We start from the raw sequence: 20,317 nt of genomic DNA on the forward strand, positions 1-20,317 counted from the left end.
CGGTCCCAGGATGCTTGTATCCGGTCTAGGGAAGACATGGCTTGGCAGTTCGGGCTGGACTGTTCCCATGAGGCACAGGGTCAGACTGATTTGCATTGGGCCATGTCTGAACTGGGGTGGCGGAGTGAGCTAAAGAATGATGATGGTTTAAACCCAGATCAGTTGACTGGGGGTGAGTGCTTGCAATGTTCAACACTCTGTCCATCATCCCCTTTGGTATTACAGGTGACATAGCACAAAATGCACTTATGATACAGTTGACTTTCCAAATGTCAAAATTATAGGCTGGTTTTATACACAAGCATGAGTGAACATGTTAGCCAAAATGACTAGTAACATCAGATAAAATGTCTACATTTTTTATTTAAAACATATCCCAAATAAGTTTTGATACAAAAATATTATATATAATTCATGGTAAAAGTGACAGATTTGCATGGTGTTTTACTCCTTCCCAGATTAGCATGTAAGCCAGTCTTTAATTTGGAAAATAATTGTGATAGTCATACAGTTTTTGGAAAAACAGACAGGAATGCGTACACATTGGTGACGGAGTAACACATACCCCAAACCATTTTTCAGTGTCCTTGTTATGTTCAGATGATAAATCAATGATGGAGAAAAATGGGATACTTGAAGGGACTTTTGCAGATAGAATGTTGCATCACAAATATGTTGGAGTATGTCATCTGGAAAACTTAAAATCAGGTCCAACTCGTGAATCATTAGGTAAATGTAGAAATCCATCAAGGTGTGATCTGTTGTATATTGTGAATTGCATTTGACTCTGATGTAAAATTATATATAAATCACTGTATGTAATATTTACTGTGATGTTGTACCAATTTGTGACTAAAGTGAAAGCCATCATATTTTGTAAAACAATTTCACAATGATAAAACAAACTTGAAATAACTTTAGATATTCATGAGTCAAATGCGAAAATGTTTTTGCTCTGTACTAAAATGAATTAGAAATGTATCAAGTCCTATGTATTAACTAAAGCTGTAGAAGTCATTTGTCAACAGTGGTGTAGCACGGAGGGGGGGTGGAGGGTGCGGTCCCCCACGGGTATCACCAGCATCCCCCCTCGCTCTTACCTCAGGCTGTCGTGGGAATTGCCAGCAACTCCCCTCCCGCTCTTACATGCCAGCAAAAAAATATTTCTTACTTTCTCCTACAGCATACGTATTTACATAGTGAGTGATACATTGATAAGTTACTTCAGTACTGCATCCATATAATATTTTTAACATTGGAAATATAATTTAGTTACTTGAAATAAGTGTCACCATTGTGAAATGCCCAAACAAAGGAAACAGGCTTTCAGTTTTTACAAATATTGGCACAACATTGCATTATTTTATGACTCACATTGATTCATAATTTACTTTTTGTGAATGAAAATAATTCAGCTTTTTTGGCCTTGTACACACACTGTACAAAGGTAATTTTGGTTTATATCCTTATTGATGACATAAGTTGACTATTCTAAACAACAAAGCCCAACGATTCAGAGGTGTGAAACAGTTCCTGGGGGTATCACTTCTATTTACACAGAAACAATAAAACCTTTGTATATGCCTTTTCAGCATCATTTGGAGCAGGTGATGGAGAAATTGGCCACATAGGCGGGGAAGCAGCCGGCCACTGTGTTTGGACTGGAGAGACCACCAACACTGAGGGACACAGTGGCACGGCGGGTGAGGGGACTGACACAGAGGCCACCAGCTGTTAGACGGACCGGGAGGGTCGGCCGAGGACAAGGGGAGAGGTCTCCGGGGAGAGCCGTCTCCAGCGATCGTACAGATGAGTAACTTCCCCCCCACAGATACACACCACACAAGGATAGGATTTAACGTTCTTCATAGGTGATTTCTTGAGGTACGATGAAATGGTACAAGGAGGTCTGGACTCAGGGGTCCCCTCGATTCTAGTCTCTTGGTTTGGGAAAAGGGGGTAGCGGGACAGTCTGGTTACCAATCTGGTAGCTGAGATGGTATGGTGGGTAGCTCACAATCCTCGAGCTCGGTGTTCTAGCTTGGACGGGCCGCGGCAGCGCCAGCAGGTCCCGGTGAAGGTGGTCGTTACACGGTCCGCGGCAGGGCCAGCAGGTCCCGATGAAGATGGTCGTTACACGGTCCGCGGCAGCGCCAGCAGGTCCCGATGAAGGTGGTCGTTACACGGTCCGCGGCAGCGCCAGCAGGTCCCGATGAAGGTGGTCGTTACAACGGTCCGCGGCAGCGCCAGCAGGTCCCGATGAAGGTGGTCGTTACAACGGTCCGCGGCAGCGCCAGCAGGTCCCGACGAGGATGGATGATGCAGAAGGCCGCGGCAGCGCCAGCAGGCAGGACGATAATTCACAAGGCAGGGCTACGGCAGCGCCAGTAGTCCGTCAAGGCTGAGTTCTTCTCGGTGTCTCTCGACTCCAGGATACAACTGCCTTCCTGCTCTGGAGCTGCCCTAGTTATAGGTCTGGCGCCCTTTGATGTCCGGACCCTCGCACTTGGAGGTCGGGGGGTCCGGGATGAGGGAGTCCAGACACCCAGCAGGGGGTGGAGCCAGCGCCCGGGGGAGCTGGAGGGCGATCGGCACCTGGCGGGGGAGAGCCATCGACACTTCTTTCTCCCATTGACCTGCCAAGTGGTCCGTTCACCTCCTGGGTGGATGGTGGTGCCGGGCTGTCGGGGCCGGGCCAGGCCCAGGGTTAGGGTCGAGCTGAGGCCACGCGGCCTCGTGGCGCAGTGCCCAAGATGGCGGCTGATCCGGCCGGGTGAGCCGGTAGGGGTTCGGCCCCATGATACATGGATGTCCGGGGGCAGGAGTTCCGTCGGGAGACGGGGTGCGGGTTGCTCTTGTGGGTAACACCTAGGAGTCCGGGGCTTGGGCCGTGTCATGCGGGGAGGGAGCGAGCCCTTCATGTGGCCTGTCCAACATGCGTCCCCCCCCCAGCTGAAGGCGGGGAGAGTCACCCATCCTCTTGGGGACTCTCCTCGTCGAGGCGGAAAAAGCGTGACAGGCCATCTGCGTTGGCGTGGTCTTGGCCTGGTCGATGTTCCACAGTGAAGTCCATCCCCTGCAGGGAGATGGACCAGCGCAATAGTTTTGGGTTTTCCCCCCGCATCTGCATTAGCCACTGCAGGGGTCGATGATCGGTTTGCACCCGGAAGTGGGTACCGAAGAGATAGGGCCGGAGCTTTTTGAGGGCCCACACCACTGCGAAGGCCTCCCTCTCGATTGTGCTCCAGCGCTGTTCTCGGGCCAGGAGGCGTCTGCTGATGAAGGCCACCGGCTGGTCAAGACCCTCGGGGTTCAGCTGGGAGAGAACCGCCCCGATGCCGTGGTCGGAGGCGTCCGTTTGCACAATGAATTCCCGACTGTAATCGGGGGCCTGGAGCACAGGGGCGGTGCACAGGGCGGCTTTCAGCTTCTCGAAGGCCGCTTGACAGTCGGGGGTCCAGTTAATCTTCTTCGGTTGGTTTTTGGACGTGAGACCCGTGAGGGGCCCCACAATGCTGCCATAGTCCCTCACGAACCGCCGGTAGTAGCCGGTGAGTCCCAAGAAGGCTCGGACCTCGGTCTGCGTGACTGGGGGTTGCCAGGACTGGATGGCAGCGATTTTGAGTTGCAGAGGGGCCACCAGACCGCTTCCCACCTGGTGTCCGAGGTAGGTCACGGACCCCTGACCAATTTGGCACTTGCCGGCCTTGATTGTGAGGCCGGCCCGCTGGAGGGCTTGCAGGACCTCTCGGAGGTGGTGAAGGTGGTCGGACCAGTGGTGGCTGTACACAGCGATATCGTCCAGGTAGGCGGCGCTGAACTCTTCGAGCCCCGCCAAGACCTGGTTCACTAGTCGCTGAAAAGTAGCTGGGGCATTCTTCATGCCGAAGGGCATGACCTTGAAGTGGTAGTGGCCATCGGGGGTAGAAAAGGCGGACCGTTCTTGGGCTCGGGGTGTGAGACCGATCTGCCAGTAGCCCGCTGTCAGGTCGAAGATGCTGAGGTAGCGGGCAGCCCCCATGCGGTCGATCAATTCATCCGCTCGGGGGATGGGATGAGCGTCGGTCCTGGTGACAGCATTCAAGCCCCGATAGTCGACGCAGAATCGGAGTTCAGGAGTGGTGCCGGGGGCAGCGGCTTTGGGGACCAGCACGACCGGGCTGGCCCAGGGGTTGTCCGAGGGCTCGATGACCCCGAGCGTGAGCATCTTGAACACTTCCTCTTGGATGCAGGCCCGCACCCGATCTGGTACGCGGTATACCCGGTGTCTGATAGGGGGACTGTCCCCCGTGTCCACGTCGTGCAAGCACCAGGGGGTGACCCCTGGGGTGAGGGAAAACAGAGTAGCAAACTGCAGCAGGAGGTCCCGGCAGCCTTGGCGTTGCTCTGGGGTGAGGGCATCGGAGAGCCGGACCCCGTCCACGGAACCGTCTTTCTCCTGAGTCTTCAGGAGATCAGGGAGAGGCTCGGAGTCTTCTTCCGCCCCACTGTCTGTAGCCATCAGGAGGCTGAGTTCCGAGCGCACAAAGTGGGGTTTGAGTCTGTTGGTGTGGAGGACCCGGAGGGGGTTCCGGGGAGACTCCATATCGATGAGATAGGTGACGGGGCTCTTGCGTTCGACCACTTTGAAGGGCCCCGTCCACTTGTCCTGCAAGGCACATGGTTCGGTGGGGGACATCACCCACACTTGTTGACCAGGTTCGAATTCGACGGAGGAGGCATTTTGATCGTACCATTTTTTCATGTCCTCCTGACTGGCCTCAAGATTCGCTTTTGCCATTTCCCTGAATCGCCGGGTCTGATTGCGTAGTGCCAGGAGGTACTTGAAGACGTCTGGAGGGGTCTTTAGGGGGGCCATCTCCCAACCTTCTTTGACTAGGCTGAGGGGCCCTCGCACAGGGTGCCCGTACAACAGTTCGAAGGGGCTAAAACCGAGGGACTTCTGGGGAACTTCTCGATAGGCGAAGAGGAGGCACGGAAGTAGTACATCCCACGTCCAACACCAGCTCTACATTATCTTCTGCGGGCTCCACAAGTAATCAGTCCCTAGTGGTGGTGGAGCTTTGCATCCTTGTCCATGACCCAGAGAGCCATCTCCACCCTCCCGCCCAGTTGACCAAACCTGTCCCTGCCCCCTGACTGCGCTGATTGAGGAGGCTATTGATCTCCTACGCAGCATCTCTGTAGGCCAGACTACACTCCTGAATGCCATCGGGGTCCTTAGTTGCCAAATGCAACAAATAGTAGCATACTTCGAAGGCATTCATAGTGCTATGTCTGGCCTGCAGATATCATTTACAGGACTAACCTCCTCACTGACTGCAGCCTCCCATCCTGCCCAACCTTGTGCTCCAACTCGGGCCTCTTCCCCATCCCCAATTCTCAGCCCTGTCCCAAAAACACCCACTCTTTTGCACACATCCATTCCAACAGACACAAGCAACACATAAACACAAACAAACCAAGAAACACAAGCACTCACCCAAACAACATATAGACACTACACCTAACACAACCACACCCACGAGCACCCCACCCACCACCACCACACCCACAAGCACCATTACACACACCACAACCATCACATCCACCAATACTACACCCACAAGCACCACAACCACACCCACAAGCACAACAACCTGACCAACCACCTCAACAGCACACTCATCTAAACATACACACTCACACAGAACCACACCTACACCCTCAACACCAACCAAAACTAAATGTACACACTTACCCAAACACCAAACATCTTATAAGAAACACCCCCAAAGTGTACAAAACATACATCAGACCCACATGCAACTACACAACAGACAGACACACACACATCTCCCACTGCAGCTTGCTATATCTCTGAAACCCAATCCTCTCCCACCCATCCTTTCTCCTTGTTCCCACTACTTTTTTGTTCTGGCCTTGACCCCTTTCAAACCCCCAAACCACCCCTCTCAAACCCAAAACCACCCATCCCAAAACCAAAACCACCCATCCCAAAACCAAACTCAACCCTTCCAAACCCACCCCTCTCAAACCCATACACACCCCTCCCAAAACCAAACCCACCCTGGACTGGAAACCTGCACCTCCTTGCCTGCTACCGCTGCACTGCTGCATTGTTGCTCCACCCACCGGCTCATCGCTCAGAAGTTCAGCCTGGCTTCCGCTTCCGGGGCGAATTGACTCGTGCGTCCTGCGTTGGCTCTGTCATCTGACAATTCTCTGCTTTGGCCCCCGGTGTTCAACTACAGTGCAACCTGCTGTGACTGGATTCCAACGGCCGGGGAAAGGAGCCTCTCTGCACCCCCCTCTGTGCCTAGGCATTTTTCAGCCGGATTTCAGGATTTTCACTGGACGTTTCACTGGACGTTTGGTGGGTGTAGTGGCCCTTTGAATTGGTGAGACCAGCATCCTTCGTGGTTTTTGTAGCCACGTATGACACTGAGACATCCCCTAAAGGGATTGGAAAAGAACTTTGGGTTATGTGGTGAGGAAGTGGTGGTGGTGTGAAGGCCACAGTGGTAGTGGGGTTTACTCAAGGGGGAGATAAGTTTCAGACTTTTGTCTGGTTTCTTTTTCTTTCTGTTATTTTTTCCCTTTAAGGAATGAGTATGTCCTCTTGTCCATCTCCCCCTGTGCTTCGCAGTAAGAGACCTCTCCCTGCTGCTCCAAAAGGTCAATCGCAGGGGAGAGCCACTAAAAAGAGGAAAATTGGAAGGAAGAAGGGGTCTGTTCAGCATGAGCAAAGCGTGTCAAGCGAGGTTCCACGCACACCCCTAGTAACCTCAATAAGGAACTTTGTCTTTAAGCATTACCATAATGGAGCCCAACGGACTTCAGAGGAGGAGGCAAAGACCCCCCACGGACACCTCTGTGCACCGGCCTGGATGAAGTGCAACCAGCAAATCTTTCAGTGTATTCATCTAAGAATGGAACTACCACCGCAAGAGGGGGTCCAAGATTGTCCTCTTCTCCTTGCTTGAACTTTTCGTTATCATCATTTAGTCCCGATGATTCCATTCTATCCCAGTTGCCTTGTCGAGAAGATCAACAGGATCAAGGAAGCCTAACGTCATTATATAATGCTCCCATGGTGGGGAGCCAAACTCCACGCTTGGATCGCAGGGGAGGTCTATATCACTCCAGCCCTCCTCATCATCATCTCTGTTGGACGTAATGTTACTTATGCAGACCACCTTGCATGGGATTTTAGAAACTTTGGTATCAATAAGGACAAATCAAGTGGACCAACTAAATTCTTTGAATGATATTCGACACAAATTGAAGCCCTTAAAATCCTTTAAGGACAATCTGGGTGGCTCCATGAATACTCAATTACCTGCTGCAGTAACGGCTACAGAGCCATCTGAGCTGCATAGTGTTATATCAGGGAAAGGCGAATGGCAGTTAAATATGGAGGGATCGGTTTATATTTCTAAATACCCAATGCTTGTGAGGAAAAGGCAGCATGGTTTTATTCCCCCGAAATTTACCGTAAGGTCATACCGTACAATGGGGGTTGGGACCTGGAATGGTTTGCCTGGGTGTCGTGCCCAACGTGTATGCAAAAAGAAACGCATGCATAAGAAAGGGGAATATAGTAGTGGTATCTGTTCCCAAGCCCAAATCCAACATCCCAGACCCCAAGGTAGTAGCACTGCAAATGCGCTCCCATGTAAAAAGGTACATAAAAGGGTAAAACATAGTGTAAAACCCCATCCTAAAACCAGTCCGGATCTATCTTCTATTTCCCCGGTAGTCTATTCTACCGTCTCTAGTAAGGAACAAATAGTAGCCCGTAACAAGATGGTTGAGTCTCAGCCCTCAAGTAAATTGCCCCTAGAACACCCTTTAGCTCAAGAATCCCTTATTAGTTAGATCACAATTAGGAAGCTCAGAACTTCTGCTCGATATTATTTGTCGATGAAAAAAAGCAAAGAAACTTCGACCCCTGAATCGCTCCAAAATTCAGTTATTCCAACAAATTCCTTCCCTCTCAGGGATAACCTCGTTGGACGTAGAGTCTGTGGGGTTTCAATTGGGCGATCAAGGCAGAGAAGTTTCCAGAGTTTCTTTCATCTCTCCTTGTATTGCGGACCTAGTACTTAAGGCCGGTGAAGACCTAGCAAAAGTAGGTCTACAGGCCCTGTGTCCCATAAAAAAGAACCCTCAATCATTAGTACCTCAGCTAGGTTCATTCCCACCCGCCATTTTAACCATGCACAGCGGGTTATCTGCAGCTCAATGGGAACGATCCATACCATATATCCCGCCCCTATGGCCCGAAGCTATACAGCAAAGTAGCCATTCACCTACTGATTTGAGAGTGGTCATTGTAAATGATAGGCCATTCTCACAATCCAGACAATTAGTATGGGCTCAAGGTAATAGGTTCTCTCCCCTGCGGCACCCGCCGGAAGAAGGTGATTGGAATATTAGGCCCACCTTACTCTAGAACGAGGAGCCCTCTCAAAATCTAAGAGTCCTAAGTTGGAATATCCATGGGTTCGAACGCTTGAAGAACAGCGGTGAACTGGAAGAAAGTTTGAAACCCTTCCATCTGGTATTCCTTCAGGAGACTTGGTTAAGAGAGGACCAGTCAGTCGAAGGCTTTATGGCCTTGAATAGTAAAGGTCATTCCCGGGGTATGGGGTGAGCATCTGCAGGTGTACTAACATTAATATCGACTAAGGTGATTAAGAGACCATTAGAGGTGATAAACGTTTCAAGTGGTCTGCAGCTATCTGTTGTAGAAATGGTTGTGGGTAAAAATTTCCTTAAGTACTTTCTGCTTATTAATGTCTATATCCATAAAGAAGACCATCAGCAAATGAATCGCTGGCTGGAATTATTTGAATCCCCCTTCCAGCATTTGGTGGCAAAATACCCGGAAGCAGTGATAATAATGGCGGGGGATGTAAATGCTCGTCTATGCCGTGCACAGCGAAACCAGCACTTGGAGGAAGTGTTGGATTCCTACAACATTCCCTTAGCACAGTTTCCCGCAGGTACCATCAAAAAAGAAGCCAAAGTGTTGAGTCAAAGGCCGGCAAGCCATGGTCTGATTTACTTAAATGGACGCTTTAAAAAGGACTCAACAGCAACATTCCGTGGGCCACTCTTTGGGCCCTATTGAATATTTACATCCCTTTGGCATTTTGGCCTTTATAAGAGTTTTGAGGTGGCAAAATATGAGGGCAGTGACCACAGGGCAACTACAGCAGTTCTTGATTTGTGTGAGCCAGTATCCCCTGAGAGGGTTCTTCTTTTAGAGATGTCCTACCCGCGTAGGCTTACAACACGTTTAGACACTATGCATCTTCAACAATTATCATCCCTTCAGTTAGAGGAGATGATTCTTATCGGGATTGCCAAAAGTTGAAACGACTCGTGAGACAGAAAGCAAGGAGTGTAAGGCATTGTTTCGTTCCCTTAGCTACCCAAGAGCTTGTCAAACTTAAACGCCAATATAAATCCCTTGTGCAGAAGAAAAAGGCAGCTTTTTATTATAGGAAGTGGGAGGAGATGCAGGAGATTATATTATTAAAATGATCAGCAAAAATTCTGGACAAAGGTCAAAGAGTTTAATGGTCAAAGCAGGGGTACTCTGGCCTGTATGATTCTGGAAGCCCAGTGGGCTACCTATCTGATGGAGTTATATAGGGGACCTTTAAGTTCAGATGGCCCTCAGCATATCTACGGGCAAACTCTCCCAGCCAACTGGTTTTCAGTAAAGGAAGTTAAGGCAGTTATTGAGAGAATAAAACTCTCTTGTGCCGCCGGCCCTGACAATGTTCCAGCGGTAATAATTAAAACAAATAGTGTCTGGTGGGCTACAATTTACTCTACCTTGTTTAGCTGGGTTGCAGGGTCTGACCTTTACCCCTTTACCTGGAAGGGGTCCATAGTGAAACCGATTTTAAAAAAAGGGAGTGGTACAGACCCAATGCATTATAGGCTTGTATGCCTCTTGGATATTTCATTAAAGATATTCTCCAAGATTATCCTAGCCAAACTTGAAGAATGTGTCACCGAAACTAAGAGAATCCCACTAGAACAAGGGGGCTTTCGGGAGGGTCACTCCATCATAGACCAGTGTTTTGCTTTGTGGGCTATTACTCGAAAGGCTCTGGAGGAAAATCATAGATTGTGCAGTTGTTTTGTAGATTTCCGGACAGTCTTCGATTCTGTTGACAGGAATATTTTGTGGGGAAAACTTGCTGCTTGGAATCTACCACCATACCTTCTTGGAGCTCTTCAATCCTTGCACTCCGGCAATTGGGCTCAGGTGGAGTTAGACAAGTCAGGACGATTGTCCCAAAGAATCTCTATCGACAATGGCCTGCGCCAGGGGTGCGTTTTAGCACCCTTACTCTTTAGTCTAGTTTTGGCCGACCTCGCAACGGTTATTTCCCAATCAAAGTCTTTCTCGCCTAAGATTGGGGACCAGCATATCGCTTGTCTGCTTTATGCAGATGATTTGGTATTATTGGACTATACTCCAATTGGTTTGCAGAGGAAACTTAATGCATTGGCCTCCTATAGTAAGCAGAACAAGCTCTGCATTAATCTGGAAAAGACTAAAATTATGATTTTCGGCAAAAAAGTGCAGAGTTTTTCCTGGTATCTAGATTCACAGGTGGTGGAAGAAGTGGATCAATATAAATACCTGGGGTTAACTTTTAGTAGAAATCTGAATTGGGGCGTGCATTTGGATGCCATTAAGCAGAAAGCCCTATTGCAGGCAACTTGTTTATCGGGATTCAATGGTAGATTCGGGGGGCTATCCCATATCCCATTACTAAAAGCTTATGAAGGGAAGATCCCACCGTTGGGCCTGTATGGGGGTGAGGTATTTTCTCTTGATCCAACCTATGAATGGGACAGACTGGAAGGGGTAGTGCTTAAAAGACTTCTATCACTCCCCCAAGGTACCATGGTCCAGGCTATAAGGAGAGAGTGCAGTCTGGTTTCTTGGAACATGGCGGCCACTACTTGGGCTCTAAGATACTTTAACACTCTGTTGGAGGATGATGTGGTGGTTAAAGTCTCCAAATTGTGTTGGGAAGAGATCCAAAGTAGTAAAGGTATGTGGGCAAAGGCCGTTAGAACCAGAATAACTGCAATTAAGAACCTCCATTTAAATAGTGGTACAGTCACATCCTGGCTCACTTTTCCAGGCAAACGAGTACTGACAGAATCTGCTGATATGGCATTAGAACAAATTGATTTACTATATTTAAAGAAGAAATCATCTATTAGCTTCTCGTTTGCTTCTTTTGGCCAGTATTGTGTTTTCCATTATTTATCACAGTTACCAGATCCAGGTTTGAGAAAAGGAATTTTAAGGGTTCAAGTGGAATGTAATCCAATCTATTCATCCCACCTATATACGACTGGGGTGCAGAACAATAGTGGTCTTTGTCCCAGCCCTTTGAAAGCTAAATGTACTATCACGCATATTCTTATGGACTGCGTTTTCTATCTTGCAAATCGGATCAAGTTTTTAAGACCTTTGTTTTTTTAAATATGATCTTCTTCATAGGAGCAAAGCGGTGGAGTTATTGTCTGAGATGCGATATTTAGATGTGGCAGTTGGCATTGCTCGGTTTTTACGATCTGTAAAACAGAATTTTAAAAATGAAATGTAATGGGGGTGGGGCGGCGAGGAGGGGATTCATTTAAAGGTTTTAACTGTTAAGTGAGCTTTTTTTAGAATGTTTTATGGATATTTGTCTAAATAAACTTGTTTTTGAACCTGAAAAACCTGAAACAAACCCAATCTGTCCCAAACCAGTCCTCCCAAACCCACCCCTCCAATTAAGATCATTTGGGTACCTGCTCTGTGCCCTTTGGATGCCCCTTCCTGAGGAGGTTTCCCGTGGCAGTTATTTAGGAGGCAAGTTACCAACAAGAGCACAACAGTGCAAGATGACTATTGTCTTTTTTTATATATTATTATTTGAAGTCGAGCAATGAGAGAAGTATCTCATAAGTTAACTGAGTCAAGTTTGGGACTAACATTGATTTTACAGGTGTTTAAAAAGTCAACGTTACACGTTGTATAGTGCAATTTATACACTGTTACATTTCACTTATCCCAATGATGTGTTATGCATATGTTTTTAATCTGACAATTTATTCAATTTATTTCAACACACCTGTATGATAACTTTTAGATGTTTTGATTGATGTCCTTTTTTTGTGTGTCCATGTTTTTTAAGTCAGCTTGCACAAAATTTAGAAATACAGTATATTACATTCAGGGTTATTTCTTTAAATTTCTTAAACATCAAAATGTAAATACTTGTGTGCATTGCACATTGGTATGCTATTGCTAGTGAGAGAGACTTAAAAACTGCACGAATCCAGAGCTAAGGTAAACAGACAAGTCAAAAGGTAACCGGTAGAAGAGGCCTTTACCTTCGATTCTGGCCACAATGGTGTTGATTTTCTTCGTAGGTAAGCGGCAGCAGCAGAGGTAGGATTTGGAAAATAGAGTCCATGGCGGAAAAGGAAGGTGAGTTTCTACCTTATATCCCTTCCAATCTGCCAGCTCAGGTGTGGAGATCTTACCACCACAGTTGCATCGGTTGGATGGCACATTGTGATTGGTCCAGCAGACAAAGGGGCTGTACTCCCTCTGATAACCACTTTTCCCAATTACGCCATCGCACGGGTGAGTAATTCTGATGGAGACAGCGGCACTCCGACGGTATTTCGTCCATGTACCCACCAGCATCTAAATAGAGCGGGTGGGCCACCTAGTAAGCAGACGAGGAATCCGAAGGAAAAACGGCGGCGGGATCATTACTACCAAGATCTAAATCATGCCCTTAACAATGTAAGAAAAGTGAAATTAACCCTTTTACTACTCAGTGAATTTTCATCTCCCAGGGAGGTCCTAGCATCATTTGTTTTCCACCTTTGCCAACATAAAACTCTTAGTACTTTTAGTTCTTTTCTAAAATATATCGTTACTGCTCCTATGGTCATTTGCAAAGTTCTGCAGAACTGTACAAGCACTTAGAAAGCCGAGTATTGGGCAGAGCAAGCTGGTGTGATGGTTCAAGATCATAATCAGAATCAGGATCGCACGTTCCATTAAGGGGGAACACGTGCTCATCTTCTACCTCCTATTGTTGCTCATAAATGTGTAGTTCCTGATTTCAGATCATATGTGCATTTAGGAAAGGCTCCATGAATTACCTAAAGAGGATATATTCTTTAACTTGATCATTAGACCATAGGCTGCCTTTATTACAACATTTTATTTTATTAAACATGAGATGCATGCTTTAACGTTTATTTTTGTGTGCATTTGTCTGTATATCAGATGACTGTGAGTGCTGTTATGTAGACAATTCTGGAGTAAGACAGTCTTGAAACACAGTTGAAATCACCAATATGAGACAGTTGAGGGCAGTAGTCCAAAGACATAGGAGTCAGGAGTATTAGCAAAGAAGGGCTGTAGGCTATTAGACACAGATTTCATATATAACTGTAATAAAAGCTTACGCACATAAATCCTGTGGGGTAACTTACATTTTAAGCCCTACCCAGAGCTTCCCCCAAGTTTATCCTGAGAAAGGTTCCAAGAACTACAAAACAGCTTTAACCAGCTTCCCTCGCTTACTATTGGAGTTGTGGATGTAAGGGAGACTTTGAAGAATTTAGTATTTTAGCTGACTCATTGAATTCCACTCAGTAGGCAGCATTGAAGTAACAGTTATTGTGTTCTTTTGCCTGACTTAATGTCAGTGAAAGACTAAGAGTGGAAGAAATATTTGTGTGGAGTGAGTGTTGAGGAACTGAGAGCAAGGAATTGAGTAAAACGCCTGTCAGTTCGTTCAACTATATATTCACCAAAGTACGCTGAAGTACATGTGATTTAAAAGTGAAGCAACTTAAATTGCCCAGTTATGCTGAAGGAAGCATATTTTATTGAATGGTTATGTTTCTGATGGATACTTTTATCTGTGGATTCATCACCATTTGAATCTTTTCCAGGGATTAGTCTAGTTCCGGAAACTTGAAAAAGTTCTCCTGTGCTGATAGGTGGTTCCTCTGCTCCATCTTGGCTCTGGGCTCCACCCGAATATGATGTCATGGAGTTGTGTAAAGCACCACCCTGATGCACTGACATCAGTTACTTGTGTATGTGCTCCAAAACACATGTCTGGAGTTGCCTACTCGGAACGATTCCTCGTGAAGATTAATATTTGCAATTTTTCAGAATGTCTCCACCAAACATTTCAGGGTTTAAAATGTGTTGCTGTCAGAACAAGATGTCTCTTCCAAAACCGTGTGACATCAGTCTCCGATGCCTAGGACCCAAACACAACTACAAGGTGTGTATGAAGTGTGGTCTCATTCCAAAACAATCAAGGCATCGTGCATAAGTTTGGGTGAATGTCAGGTCTGGATTTTAACAGAGGTGGATCTGGGAAGTCTTTTGGGGACTCCTACTGAGGGGGTTGCCTCATTTATGGCTCTTCTTTGTAAGTCTTCAGAGGTCTTTGAGTTGCTTTTGGCTTAGTAATTTTACAGATTACATCTTTCTTGGTTAAACCGTTGTCCCTTTCAACAATGTGTTGATGGACTCCATTTTACAAAATGGTCCCTGCCTCTGCAGTGAACCACCAAGACGACCACTGCCACATTCAGCTCCCGGGGCAAGTGGGCCCTGCAAATTGAGTTGCAGAGCTACTCCCTACTATTCCCTGAGACCCTGCCGCATCTTCCACCATCCCCAAAATGGCTGACGGATGTTCACATGTCCTTGTTGCAGCAGGAAGTACAGGCTCTTTTGACTAAAGAAGCCACACTGGAGGTAGGCCATGGTTATTATGCCTGCTACTTCCAGGTGCTGAAAAAAACGCAGTGGCCTTCATGCCATCTTGCTCTCTTAATGCCTTCCTAAGGAAGGACAAATTTAAATTTACTCTGGCCCAGGTCTTGTCTGTCGTTGACCCTTGAGACTGAATGGTGGCGTTGGACCTTGAGGATGCCTATTTGCATATCCTCATTCTGCAGGCTCATAGATGCTACTTGTGGTTCACGGTGGGCCAGAAGCATATTCCGTTTACCATACTCCTCTTTGGCCTTAACAGCACCCCTCTGGTGTTTAAGTTTAAGCTCTAAAGATATGCTGTTGTAGTAGCAGCACAGCTTCAGAGGTTTGGGGTTCCAGTCTTCCCCTGCCTCGACAACTGGCTTTTGAAAGCAAGCTCACCCAAGTCAGTTGTCACCCATCTCCAGACTACGGTCAGTCTCCACTCATCATTAGGGTTCACTGTCAACGTGCTGAGGTCACACCTGACTCCTTTCCCTGAAACTCTCCTTCATCTGAGCGATTCTGGACACAATGCAGTTTTGTGCCTTTCCATCGGAGTGGAGATCCAGGACATTACGGTTATGATACAGATTTTTAACGTTTGTTTTGACTTACAGTGAGGAGAACTCTGAGGCTGCTGGGTCTGATAGCACCCTGCATCTTGCTGGTCCAGTATGCCAGATGGCATTAGCTGGCTCTGCAGTGGGGCATGAAGTCCCAGTAGGAGCAGCAAAAGAGAGATCTTTACATATGGCCTAGATTTCGGAGGAGACTGCAGAAGCTTTGCCAGTGGGTCAGTGGCAGACCCTTCTCCTTACCGCACCCAGTGCTGACAGTGGTGACCAATGCTTCGCTTCTGGGTTGGGAAGGCCATCTGGGAGAGGTGAAGATTAGAAGCATCTGGCTGTGGCCAAGCTCTATATATGTAGTAATGCAAAAAGGTACAGAGTTCCTCTAACGAAGACAAGAAGGGGGAGAAAAATGTATTGTCATGTGTCAAGGGAAAAAAAGTATGGGCCTGGCTGTCAGTGAAGCAGGTCGAAACAGAAAAGGGGGGGAAGTCCCTTGTTGGAACTAGGGCTCTTACACACCCAGCAAGCTAGGTGTCATGCTTCATCATTTGAGCCTGCCCCTCGTCAGGTCGGCGCTGCAATACCTGACGGGCACCCAATATTGGGGCTCTTTGGCGGGGATCTTTGGTCATGCCGATGGGTGCAGTGGGGGTAAGGGGCCCTAGTGTGTGTAGATGTGAGTGATAAGTGTGTGAATATAAAATAGGTACTGTTAGTCCACAAGCAAAGAGTTTTTATTATGGTGGTAAACAGCCTAAGTAAAAAAAGGAAAGGTTGAGGTGGGTATTGAAACTAGTGGTTAGGTAACTAGTTGTGCAAGCCCTACTCTCAAAGAGATCTACATGTTTCGTGCCATGGTTGCCATAATGGTCTGGGCACTTCCTCAGGATCAGTGTTAAGAACTATCTACAAATGTTGGTACATGAAAAATCTACATACCTAATAGGTTTCAGCAAGGTAACCTATACCGCTACCAAGGTAATCTTGCAGCAGTGACCGGCAGGCGTGTGAGGACTCCAATTTGGGTCCAGCGTGGAGAGACGCTGCTGCTCGTAAACCTACCCCTGCCGCCGGACCTGGGAAGGATTGGCTGTGCACAAGAGGACCATCTCTTGCTGGATCATGCTTTGCATCAAATTCTGCTATGCATTGACCAAAAAGCCGCCCCCAGAGGGTTCAAGGCTCAATCTACAAGAGCTAATGCTGCTACCACTGCATTGGTACATGAGGTGCTTGTCCTGGACATTTGCCAGGTGGCTGCTTGGGTACATATTTTCATAAAGCACTACCTTCGGGATAGTCAGGTTCGTCGAGATGGCCATTTTGTCTGATACTCTTGCAGGATTTCGATTTAAGCCCATTCGCAGACCCACCACCCAGGAGGTACTGCTGTGTTATCTACTCAAATGGTGAGGCATCTGCAGTTAGAAGTCTCTGTCAGAAGAACAATTTACTTACCCTGGGAACACTCTTTCTGTTTTAGACTTTATCTAACTGCAGATTCCTCGCTAACACTTCTGCCTGTCAACTGCGCTCTTTAATTTAATAAGAACCCATCTTCAAGATTCACACACTAGTTATGATTCTTCTGCTATTGGCTCTGCATCTGTGAGCTTGGGCGTGTGCAAAGCAATTGATGTTAGTGCATGGATGGCATCTAAATAGGCCTGTGCTCATCATATCCGTCAAGGAACAACATAGACGTGGAGCCATCAGCAACACCTGCCAACATTAATGGGTACTGCTAAAGCTTTTCTGGATTCAATCTGACACCTGGCAGAAAATTCAATTGGTGAGGATTTAGATTTAAGTCTCTACCAGAAAGAGAGTTACCGAAGTTAAGTAACTTGTTTGTTTGTACCGTCAGCTGGTTACCAGGCACAGGCTGGATGAAACTGTCTCCTACTATTGTGGCATATTAATGGTTGCTATTGTTGTGATCACTAATGAAGGGAGGGAGTTTATAAACGGACCCCCTGATTTTCATTTAAAGTGAAGGTGATAGTTTTGGGGGAGACTTTTGGCTATTGCATCACTTTATTGGGGTGAAAGACTATCTGAGGGATTAGGGTAATGAAGTGTGGGTAAACGAATAGGATGTGGGAATCCTGGTCACATGTCTGATTGGCTGATGCTTCAAAGTATGTGTGAGGCATAATCAAGTGCCAGACATTTGAAAACAAATAAAGAAATACTGTTTCATATCATCATAATTTAGGGTGCTGTCGCTGCGGGGGTAACACATTTTTTAAATGTTTGCTGGTCTGATGGCGCTCAAGGCTTATATATTATTGTGGTCTGTGGATGCAACTTGATAATTCTATACAATATTGTTACAGACTCTGGTGATACAGCTAGACAGTACAAATGACATTTATCAAAGCACCTTCTACACCTGGCATTATCTATATACCAATGTGAGCATGGGCTCATGAAGCAGCTTAATTTGATGTTGTGTGAACGACCTACACTGGTACTTTAATTACGAACAGTAATATGAGTCCAGATAAAGTTTCGTACAGGAACGAAACAGGTTGGCTAACTTGGCTGAGATGATTTTAGAAGCGTTTGATTGTTTTCTGATGTATGAATAAAGATGATTTTTCTACAATATATGATTTATGGACTTCTTTCGACGATTCATCTAACACCACTGCTTCATAAGAATCTTCCCTGCACATTGGGAACGATTACAAATTATTAAGGACTTATATTAATGTGCAGTATCATTGAACTGATTGAGTGCTTTTCCCATTAATTTTGGTATTTGAAATTTATGGTGAGTTTTAGTTGGTGTGCCAGGGATTGGTAGGGTGGAATGCTATTTATAGTGATGCTAAGCAAGCTTTTGACAAAGGCTTTCAAATTAAGCCCTCTTCTGACTATAAAGAAGCCGTTCAAAAAGCCACTTAATCGAGTGGTCCAAACCACACTTCGAATGACATAAGCTGTGAGTCTAATAACTATTTTGAAACAACATCTTGAATGAAATAAGTTGTTCTTTAGACTAGTTTCCCTTGAGATTGATGAGCAAGCATACTTTTATTCTACAGGACTGTGATATACAGAATGTAAAGCCAACGATGACCTGTATCTTTAGTATGGTCTTCTCGCTTCATGATTCCCCCTCAAGGATGTAGTTTTAACACTGTGCAGTGACAGTTTTTGACAGTCGAGTTGATGTAGAAAGTTTAGGAAATGCAAATATATTGGGCTTCTTCACCACCAGATCTAAAATAATTTCAGTATAACATTGTTTCAACTGCAGTTATACCCCAAGAACCAGTAAAGCAAACTGATACACCACCTCTTGTAAAATAAAAACTGTTAACTAAGAAGTGGAAAAATAACTTTTAAAGACTTATATTAAAGCAAAAACTCTTTTTCACCTTTCTTTAGAAGTTGAGTTTGAATTGTACTTGACATTGATGTTCATGTAACTGTAAAATGTATTTCATATAGAATTGATTAAAAAAAGGAGCACTGATTCCATTATTTTATTTTGGACAGGCTGAAGTCACATCACATGCAACCAATCTTCAGTTTTTAAACCAAGCTGTATTAGCTTGCCTAGAGAATCGAGGAAGAGCTAATGCAAAAGACAAGCCACACAGACCATGTAAGGAGCCAATCCCAATGTTATCCATCAAGAAAAGGAAACTGAGCGGTGGTGACTGTATGGATGGTGGTGCATCGTTGCATGCAGTGCACAATCATTCAAATTTGGATCTGGACCAGTGGTTGAAAATGTCTCCAGGATTAAACCTTGTTCCAGCTTTGCCATATTTAGATTCTGATAATACATTTGTATGCCAACTCGCCAAAACAGCAGAAGAGCCATTGCATGACACAGACAAGCCATCCGGACCAAATGCAGATGAGAAGGTGCTGGTAGATAACACTGATTTTGAAGGGAACCCCAATTATTCTCCAAAGACTATAACAACAAATGAAGTGCTTGACTGTTTGGTTAATCCTCAAGTAGTCAGTTTAATGGCTCATCTCCTGTTGGAAAGGAAAGGCTCCTAACTTGAAGTCTTCATTTCTTTTTATTTTATACACTTATTACTAAAAATGTAACTCTTAGTATTATTTCCTTTAAATTGACATTCATTCTCAATGTATTTTTTTTAATTAAAGTGAAAGATTGTGTTCAATATCCCTTGAAGTATGGAATATTGGTGGTCCAATATTTGAAGGCTCAATACGTGTTTCACCAATTGCACCTATTGCAATAGCATGAAGTAGACAGTCATAAACATGTAAACGGCTGTTCAACAAGTTCTTAGACCAAATGTAAATGGCACGTTTAAGAAAACAGAGCAAAACCCTACCAAGTAACACCTGAAGACCTATATAAAGAGAACCTTGAAAGAATTGTTTTTCTTTTTTGTTGAAGAGGCATTGCATAATTTCATTTGGGGCATAAAAAATGATACCCCGTGTCATAAAGGTACGTACTGGTTTTGTACCTAAAAGATGGTAAGCTGAGAAATGTTTTCCTTAATAGACAGTATTAAATGGATACAAATAAAATATGCATTGAACAAATGTAGTTCTTTATTATATGTGTGCAGCTTTTACGTGTGCAGAAACGTATGATACTAGAGAGCTATCCCTTTATTACTGAGGGGATGGGTTAAACCACCAAGGCACTATGGTTGTCCCAAAATCAGGATCTCCTGAAAAATGCTGTGGGTTGAAAGACAATACAATGCAAGCATACAAATCACGAAACTTCATTTAAGATGTTCTCAGTAGCTAATTGCTAAAGTTTTTTTCAATAATACCATAAGTAAAATGAAATCTCTGAATTCTGATTCTCATATAGCCATACAAGTACTGAGGAACAAATCCATTTACAAATACATCTGTTCATAATACTTTACTTCGTATTCAATCAGAT

At 45.6% G+C, this 20,317-nt stretch overlaps 1 protein-coding gene across 6 annotated transcripts in view; it reads left to right on the top strand.

The window, feature by feature from the left end:
- HSPBAP1 (HSPB1 associated protein 1) overlaps nt 1-19,962 on the top strand; it is an 859,774-nt gene extending 839,812 nt beyond the window's left edge. For all 6 annotated transcript variants that reach the window (XM_085647322.1, XM_085647321.1, XM_085647326.1 and 3 more), the window contains one exon: nt 18,922-19,962. In XM_085647322.1, coding sequence (XP_085503448.1) covers nt 18,922-19,440 — 519 coding nt within the window. In that variant the 3' untranslated portion in view covers nt 19,441-19,962. The remainder of the gene's footprint in view (nt 1-18,921) is intronic.
- Nucleotides 19,963-20,317: the final 355 nt, after the last annotated feature.

This window comes from Triturus cristatus, chromosome 3_2 (genome assembly GCF_964204655.1).
Source record: "Triturus cristatus chromosome 3_2, aTriCri1.1, whole genome shotgun sequence".
NCBI classification, from domain to species: Eukaryota; Metazoa; Chordata; class Amphibia; order Caudata; family Salamandridae; genus Triturus; species Triturus cristatus.